Here is an 8958-nt window from a genome sequence, read left to right on the forward strand (position 1 = left end):
AAGTACAAAGTGATTTAGAAAATAATTTGTTCATGCAAGACAACAAAATATTTTTGGGTTAAACTGTCACATTAGAGCACGAGTCAGTGCACATGAAGAGAAACTCATTGCTTATGTGCAATTTCACTTCCTCCTGCCACCTTCTGATCCTTCCTGAAAACTCATTAGAATGAGATTGAAGAAATACCAGCACAGAGAAGATTCTGAAACAGAACTTCATAGCTCTGCATCTGCCATACATATGTTGTCACAATCTCAAAGGATGCCCTCCATCACCACTTTCAAACCTAAGCATGGGACATTTAAATGGGATTACAGTGCTAAGAAAAAAAAAAAAAAGAATTTTAAAGATGCTTTAATTTAAGGGACTATTGAAAATTCAGAAATTTGTTCTTTATTATGTGTATAAAAGAAATTGAAAAAGGGCAGTGGCACCTTGAAAGCCTTTTATTTTTGCTCAGTGGTACTGACACTAAAACATGTGAGATACTAAGCCAAAATATTTATTCTGAAAATTAAAGCATTTAATGCAATAACAAGTTATTTACAGCAAATGCTTTAATTCAGCTCCAAAGTTTTCCTACCACCTGGGCTGAAAGCAGACTGCACAAACATTTACTACACTTCTGTCAGCTCTGATCAGGAGTTTGCTTAGTATAGTTTGAGAGATAACTGACCTATTTTGATCTCCTGAACAACCTTGACTTAGCATTTTAGAGACACCATATTTTGTTGCTGCAAGGACAGACTGCTGTGCTTTGTGCTTGACCATGAATAGTATTGTTTACCAACCAGAGAGGCCCCTGAAAGGCTGTCCTGACACTACCCAAGAGCTACCCAGAAACACAGTGCCTCCATAACATCCATTTTTGTGCTGAACGACACTGACAGTTCTTCAAAAAGTACATCAGTAGTTGCTTGTTTATCAGGGACAATAACCATCATTAATTTACCCAACCCAAGATTTGTTTCCTCTTTCCTCTAACCAGGGCAACATAGGCCAATTCAAAGTTACTCACTGCAAGCCAGGTCTAAAAGTCAGTTTAAGTGCCACTCATCTAGATCACCATTTCATTTGTCTATTCTAGCACATCTTCTAGTTAAACCCACAACCAGCTGTTAAGCATTACCATGTTCTATGATACAAGCTGGAAAACACCCTTTAAGATTGCACTTATAAACACTGAATGTTTAACACCAGTACAAGACAAAAAGTCAAACTTCCATAACTTCTAGACTATTTCTCAAAACCCCATTGTAAATTTGTTCATGCATCAAGTATAATCTAATAAGTTAATACTACTGTGATGCAAATTTAGAAGTCATCATCTTCAACTCTTCTTCCTCACACCTATACGCCCCAGTTTTAACAGCAAACAATCTACCAGCAGTGACAATGGTTCTGCTGTTTGTACCACCATCAGAAGTGAACTGTCTCTTCAAGAGGAAGCACAGATTCACTACTATTCTTGCAAAAGGGCAAGGAATTTGGGGCTGCTTTGCAATGCCCGTGAGAAAAGGATTAGTTATTTCTTCAGTATCAGGCTGGCTTCTGTATTTAGTCTAGAATGGTTTGTAAGCATCCTTTCTAAAAAACACTTTCTGTGCTTCATTACATCTTGTTATCTAACACCTTTTATTTTTTAAAAACACACAAATTCATCAACTTACTCTTTAGAGAAAGACTTTGTTTCTTCCAGACTGGAATGTGTGGGAAACCTGGTAATGCAGTTAACAGTTACAAAAAAACTTATCAGGGCACCTCTTGCCCAGAAAAGCTTGAGTAAATTTCAGCTACCATGTCAGTCTGAGTGATAGTTCAACTGTTTTAAAAACATGATCTGTGTTTCAAGGCAGCAATTCCTTGGTTATAGCTACATGGATACAAAACAAAATACAATCCATCTTAAGTTTATAAATTTACCTACAAGACTTTCTGTCATAATTTTCAGGACAGAACATGAAAGAACTTACTTGCACATGACACTTGGTACCAAAAGGTATTCAGCTAAACACAAAAGAAAAATAAAGCTAGACAAAGTTTGGCCTAATATTAGTTTACATTTGAATTTGGATAAAGAATTTCAAATCACATTTCTGAAGTTCCACAGCAACAAAACATACAATGGAAAAAACAATGTTTGCCACTCAAACTTTCAGCCTGTTTAAGAAAAGCTGAACAGATCAGCTGCTTTAAACTATTAGAAGAGCAGTTGGGCCTAGAACTGCAGGTCTGAAGACTCTGTTTCAGTATTAACACCAAGAATGCAGTTTCAGAAACAGCTTAAGAGTTCACATTTATGCCATTACCTTGCAGGATTTCACTAATAAAAGTGTACATTTGTCCCTTGAACCAGTAAGCTTTGGGGATGCTTGATTTACAGCGGTTGAAGCAAGTTAATAAGCCTAAAAACCACCAAATCATTATTCATAGATAGGCTGAACTGAACAGCACAGCTTTTGAACATTAACAAGTTAATAGCCTGCTTACCATTGAGTCAGCCCCAAAATACAGGAGAGGACTGGCCTCCTATGGCTGAGGAAGCATTCAGGGATACAAATAACTAACTATGTAACTACTCCACTACCACAGATAAAACAGAGCTGACAGCTCTTCCCTCTGAAAACCCTCTAGCAAAAGCTAGATTAAGTTAGAGAGTAAGACAAGCACTTTGCTCTTTCCATTCTTTCAGAAGAATGCTATGAGGGTAGGGTGAGATAGGGATGACTAAGTGTGGTTGTAAATAAGTCATGGTTAACAAAGCTGCCGCTTGCAGAGTCAGACTTTTAGGTCAGACAATTGCTCACCTGGGTATTAAGCTTCTTAAGTGGGTGAAAGCCTACACCCAAAAGTAACAGAAAAATGCTATGTTGAACCCAACTGCCTTCTAAACAAGGCAAAATACTTAAAATACTCCATAAGTAACATAGGGCTAGTTCATGGTTTGGGGTTTTTTTCTGTATGTTTTCCTTTTAAGATCATGTGACTAAGTACTTCACATATTAAAATGGGACTTTCCTAAGTATTTCATAAAGTAACAGCAACATAACCTTAGATAAAGGCTGTTCCTTCCTGCCTCGAGCATATCTTAGAAACCACTTGTCAGTACACCAACCCTCAGTACATCCTCAAGAGCTCAGAAAACTGTATTCCTATTTCTGGCAGGCTTAGTCTGTTTGAAGAGAAATTTCACCTCAAGCCGAGACTCTAGGAGCCCTTATGAAGAACTTGCACATGAGCAAGTATGGGCATTCTACAAAAGTTCTGTTAAGAGTTTTCTGGTTCCCAAGCATTATCATTCATTTGTAATAGAACCAGTGTTCCAACAGATCATAAACATATTTAATTCAGCCCATGTTTCTTCAACTGCAGGTTGAAACGAACGGATACATTTTGATGTTTCCAGCAGCATTCACCACGACCAATGAATACATAGCTGTTAAGGAGACAAAGAACAATGCTGATGCTGTACACAGAAACAGCAACTGTTTGTGGTGTTACAAATACCAGATGACAAGGGAACACTGATTCTTCAAACTAGGATTACTAATGTATGGAAAAGGCAAGAGCATCAGACACAGCTGTTTCCCTTTCCTTCATCTAGGATGATGCATCTGGGATCTTGCAGGGCAAAAAGATCAATCCAGGAAAGAGCACACTCTTACCCTGCATCCCTTAATATCTGCTATTGCCAGCTAGGTTGAGTTCTAAGGAAACACTACACCACTCTTAATAAATGGGTGGTGTAGGGGTGAAGACTGGTTTATGGAAACAGGTGACCAGGTTCAAATTCAGAGATCTGCCCCAGAAGTTGTGTATTACCTCGTGACCCTTCCTGTGGGGGAAAGAGGTACATGGACTAAAGGAAACTTTACAGGTTTAGTCCTTATTCTTTGTCTCTTTCAGTAACTTTTTCAGAGCCATGCCTTATCTGCCAAGCTCCTCCTGTTCCTTTGCTCACCAGCCTGTTTCCTTTCAGATGGAAAAATCATTACTACTCCTGGTCAGGCAAAGTAAGCCACAGTTCTGGAGTTACCCAAGAGCATTTCAGATGCCTCAGTAAAGTCAAGTAGGAAGAGAAAGCTGCAATAACAGTAATAATTCTGTATCTGTGGGGACAAGCTGATGTTACCTGCAATGATGCATGCCTGATCAGGAACTGCAGGGCCCCCAGCCAGCACCTGTCTGCAGCTCTGATGTCCTGCAGGTTAATAATAACCATACTGCACAACACCTGGATTGTTTTGGCTACTGCCCAGCTAGGTACAACTCAGTTCTACCAGTCACTCCCTTCAGCCATCTCTCTCCTTCTAAGGCAGCTTCCCCAGCTTCCATCCCAAAAGGCTGAACAAGTCACTCCTGATTTTCCAGGAAGTAATTTAGATGAAGTGGTTACTGTCTTGTTCTGGAGCTACACTGCCATCCCTGAAAATGAAACTGCTCCACACAGACATTTCAGAACTTCATGTCCAAGGTCAGGTAGAACCACACTGCAGCCATTTAGCATGAGCAGCACTTGTCATTAACACTTTCCCATGGGATTTCAGAAAATCAAATATAGCTTGGGATCCCAGCTGCTGATGGGAACCCTTATCCAGCCTTGATCAGCCAGTGATTTAATAGTTTGTGTTTTAGTACAATTATACAAAGATCAATTGCAATAGCAGCCATTAATCACATAAATACCATCTAGTGCATTAGAACATTCATAAGAAAACAAAGTAGTAATGGATAGCTGGCAGAAATCTTGTACCATGCACTGCTTAGAGTGAAAGATACAGCCTGAACACTTCAAGTTCATTGTGAACACACATGTAGTGGAAAGACTGTGAGCTGAAGTGCCACTCCAGTCCACTGACTGCTTTGAAACAAAAACCATGACATATGGCACTTTGGATTACAAACATCACAACTGAAAGCACAAAACCATTACACCAGCAGTACACTTGAGAGAGAGAACAGTTTACCTCTACAATGCTTTCTTCAGCAAGCATCTCACACTAAACAGGCTCAGTCTAACTGAAGGACCAGCTTCTTTTTGAGAGATATCAAGGGTCCTCTTTGTGAAGTGTCAGGCTGTAAATAAGAGTTAATGGCAAAAATTCCCAATAAAACCAGATTCTGCCTTCTTACAGTACACAACTGAGACTTGCATGGTTAGAGTAATTTTGCAATGTTTTCTTCGAGGGACCACAAAGCCTCTACAAGGGTTCCCCTAAATATTTAGGGAACTTGTTTCAAGTTACTGTAGGTCAGTATCCTCCTGAAAAGGAAAGCATTCTGTCATTTCTTTACCAGCCTAGGACACACCTCATTGCTCCAAGATGATATCTCCCTCCAAAAAACATTACATAAAGGTGCACTGGTTGCCTGTGAAGTATCATTACTTACTCACCTGAAGATCACGAGTCACTACTAACAATCACCTTCTCCAGTGGTAATAGAAGAATGAATTCCTCATTTTATGTTCAAGCTCTTAAAGAAGTTTTTTTGAAGAGGATATGAGAACAGCACATACACAAGATGACAAACTCCTATGTTTTATAAGGGCTAATCATAAAACTTGACCTAGAAAGTATGTTTTCAACGTAGGTAGAGAGGGAAAGAAAGCCAACCACAAAGGCTGACAAGACACTCCTTGTTTCTCCAGAGGAATGTGGCGTATCCCGCTCCTATCTTGCAGTACAGCATAACAAAACAAGACTGAGAGGAGTGAATGTTTTACCATATTTTTTCCTAAAGCTCACAAGGAGTCCAACATACTCCAGCCCTCGATTTTAAGGAAATACGTAGTCTTACTACTGGCACATGAATAAACAACAGCTCTCACTCCGCACAGATCATTACTTCCAAGAAGCTGTCACCCAGCCCAAGTTACACGCCAAGCAAAGCGAACCAGACACCGACGACATCTGCAAGCCTCTGCCGAGCATGTGACTGCGTGGCCACTCACATGCACTGGGCATTGCATAACCGGGGCACGCCACGGGAGCGCGGCATCCCGGGGGCTGCCGCTGCCGGCTGCGGCCGCAGGGGACGGGGACGGGGCAGAGGCTGAAGTTCGCGGGCGCTTCCCGGCCGGCCTGCTGTGCCACCGGCTGACAGCTCGTCCCGACGGAGACCAGGGGCACGGGAGAAGGGGGGCGAGCCCCAGCGGGGACGAGGAGGGGACACCCCGCTACCCCGCTTCAGCTTCGCGCCGGCCGAGCCCAGGGGCCTAAGCCGGGACACCGCCGCCTTTATCCAGCCCCGCCGCCTGGGACACCCCGGGCGCGGGATGCGCAGGGGACACCGCGGCTGCCCCCGCGCCAGGCAACACCCGCGGGATCCCGCTGCCCACCCGCCGCTCCCTCTCCTGCCCACCCTGCCGGGAGGCCCGGCATTCCCCGCCCCACGGACTCACCCGCACGGGCGACAGAAGCAGGAGGAGGACCAGGAACCCGAGGCCGCCTCGCCCGGGGCTGCCGTGAGGGGTCCCCATGGCGGCGCGGGCTGGAGCGCGGACGAGCGGCAGGCGCTGTGGGCAGCAGCACGGAGCAGCAGCGGATGGAAACAGGAGGAAGGCGGCGAGACAGCCGCGCCAGCGCAGTCTGGAAGGGCCGCTCTCGCCTGCCTGGGCGGAGCCGCCTGCCCCTTCGAGGAGAGGCCGAGGGCCGCCCCAGCGCCGCCGCCAACCACGACCGCCGGCCCGCCCCCGGCACCGCCTCACCGCGCTCGGCCGAAACAAGAACACCCTCCTCGATACCGCCTCCCCCGCCACCGCCCGCCCAGAAACACCGCCCCTGGCACCGCCTTTCCCGGTACCGCCTGCCCAGAAACACCGCCCCCGGCACCGCCTTCCCCCTCACGGCCCGCCCGGAAAAGCCGCCCCCGGCCCCGCCTCCCAGCGCGGCCTGTCCCGGTGGCGGCGGGCGGGGCGGCCATCACGCCACGGCTGCTCCGCGTCGCACGGGGCGCGGGGGCGATGCTTTGTGGGGCCCCGGCGGGAAGCTCGTCCCGGTGCGGGAACGGAGCCGCGCCCCTCCAGGATGGAGCATCCCGCCCAAGCTGCGCCGGCAGCCGGGCAGCGGCATCGTCCGCGCGCGGGAGCGCTAATCGCGTAGTTTGTAAATAGCAGAAGTCGCTTAAAAAACCTTTGGATTTGAGAAAAGCGCCTTAATTTGGCTTCAAAGTCGCCGATTCGTGATTTCTAAGGACTCGTCTCGCACCTCGTGGGGGTGCAATCCGGTGCAATGATCGGGGCCCGGCCAAGGGCCGCTGTCCCCGGCTGTGCCCGCTGCCCGCTCCGCTCCCGGTGGAGCTGACACCGAGTGGCCCGGCCGCTGTCGCAATCAGCAGTTCTGGGAGTGCTGGCTGCGCTCTGCCAAAGCCATCTGCTTGTTTGGGCTCTGCTTGTTTGGACTCTGTTTGGGATCAGTTCGGGACCTGGCTGGGAGGAGGCGCAATAAAAGCAGGGCGTGAGGCATTCCCGTGCGTGCAGTCTCTAATTTCCCCACCTGTTTATTGCCTTCCTCGACAGGTAACTCGCATTGCTGTGCTGGAATGAAACATGTAATTTAGCTGATGTTGCCATCTGCTGACGGAAACGCAGACTAGCCTGGGTCTAGTCCGAGCCAGACTGACACGGGCTGGCGTGTTGGCCGCAGCCTCCCAGGGGTCACGTAATCCGACTTTCTGCTGAGAGCAGAACCCGGTTAGAGCAGGTGGCTCAGGGAATTGTCCGGCTATTAATAGCTTCAGAGATGGCTATTTCACAGCTTCTTTGGACAAACTCTTCCGCTGAGTGACCACACTTGGAGTAAAATGTTTTTCCTGTATCTAAAGAGATTTTCCCGTATTCCGTCTGGAGGCTGTTGCCCCTTTTCTGTCATGGTGCCTGACTGGGAAGAGTGTGATTCCTCCTTCTCCACATCTTCCCATTTGGTAGCTGCAGTGATTAGTAAAATGTCCCTACAGCAAGTCCAGCCAGCTTTCTGCTTCGGGCTGAGCAAACACATTTCCAGCAGCCCCGGCTGTTGATGTGGCAGTAAAATAGATTTTGCTATGTCAGTATCTTTTTTATGTATGTTTCCTTTTTTTCTTTTTTTTTTTTTTTTTTGGAGGAGGGGGGGGATGTGCACTGTTTGGTTTTTTGGGTTTTTTTTCCCTTGTTTATTCTGGGGAGCCTATACCTGGACACAGCACTCCAGCTGTGGTCTGACATGTCCCGAAGAGAGAAAGAACCCTAACCCTTGACCTACTGACCATCCTCTTGCTGATGATGCAGCTTGCTGACTCATGTTCAGCATTTCACCCAACCACTCTGTTCTTTTCTTCCAAATTGTTTTCCATCTAGCCACTGCCCAGCTTGTACTTTTCTGTGGGATTACTCCACCCTAAATGCAAGACTTGGCATTTGGCAAGTGCCAAACAAAGCTAGAGTAGTTAAAGTTATATTGTGTTTTAATTTTCATGTCATAAATAATAAATTTATTCAGGACTATGCAGTGTGATCCTAGAATCAGGAGAGCTAGTTCCAGGCACTCCACTTAAGCAGAGAATTCAGTGGGCATAGCTTGCATAGCTGCAAGGTAAAAAAAATACAAGAACCTTGTTTCAGTGAAAAAAATTGCGAAGGATAGCAAAACTGACTGAACGGAAATGGTATTTTCTTTCTGTATAAATTACATAGTGAATAAGTGATTTAAGAATGAGAGCTGAGAGAGAACTAATGTACAGTGTTGTGGAACAAGCAAGAGGAAAACTACTGCAAGGGCAACTTTCACCATAAAATAATTAAGTCCATAACATCACCCTTGTCTACCACCTGCAGCACAAAGAGAGAGAAGGGATGGTATTTTAATATTTATCTAACTCTCTTGCAAATATCTCTAGATGGCTGACTAAATTCACACTGTTAGTCCAGTGCAATCCCTCAGAGTGGTGCCTTTTTGCACTCGCAAGCCGAAGTGGTGTAG

At 45.9% G+C, this 8958-nt stretch overlaps 1 protein-coding gene across 3 annotated transcripts in view; it reads right to left on the reverse strand.

The window, feature by feature from the left end:
* NPC1 (NPC intracellular cholesterol transporter 1) overlaps positions 1-6593 on the reverse strand; it is a 26960-nt gene extending 20367 nt beyond the window's left edge. Inside the window, exon 1 of one of the 3 annotated variants that reach the window (XM_064435192.1) lies at positions 6405-6593. In XM_064435192.1, the coding sequence (XP_064291262.1) occupies positions 6405-6482 (78 nt within the window). In that variant the 5' untranslated portion in view covers positions 6483-6593. Of the gene's footprint in view, positions 1-5396; positions 5537-5726; positions 5746-6404 lie in introns of those variants that run through there. The other 2 variants (XM_064435202.1, XM_064435213.1) reach the window with 2 other exon arrangements.
* Positions 6594-8958: the final 2365 nt, after the last annotated feature.

This window comes from Passer domesticus, chromosome 1 (genome assembly GCF_036417665.1).
Source record: "Passer domesticus isolate bPasDom1 chromosome 1, bPasDom1.hap1, whole genome shotgun sequence".
Taxonomy (NCBI): domain Eukaryota; kingdom Metazoa; phylum Chordata; class Aves; order Passeriformes; family Passeridae; genus Passer; species Passer domesticus.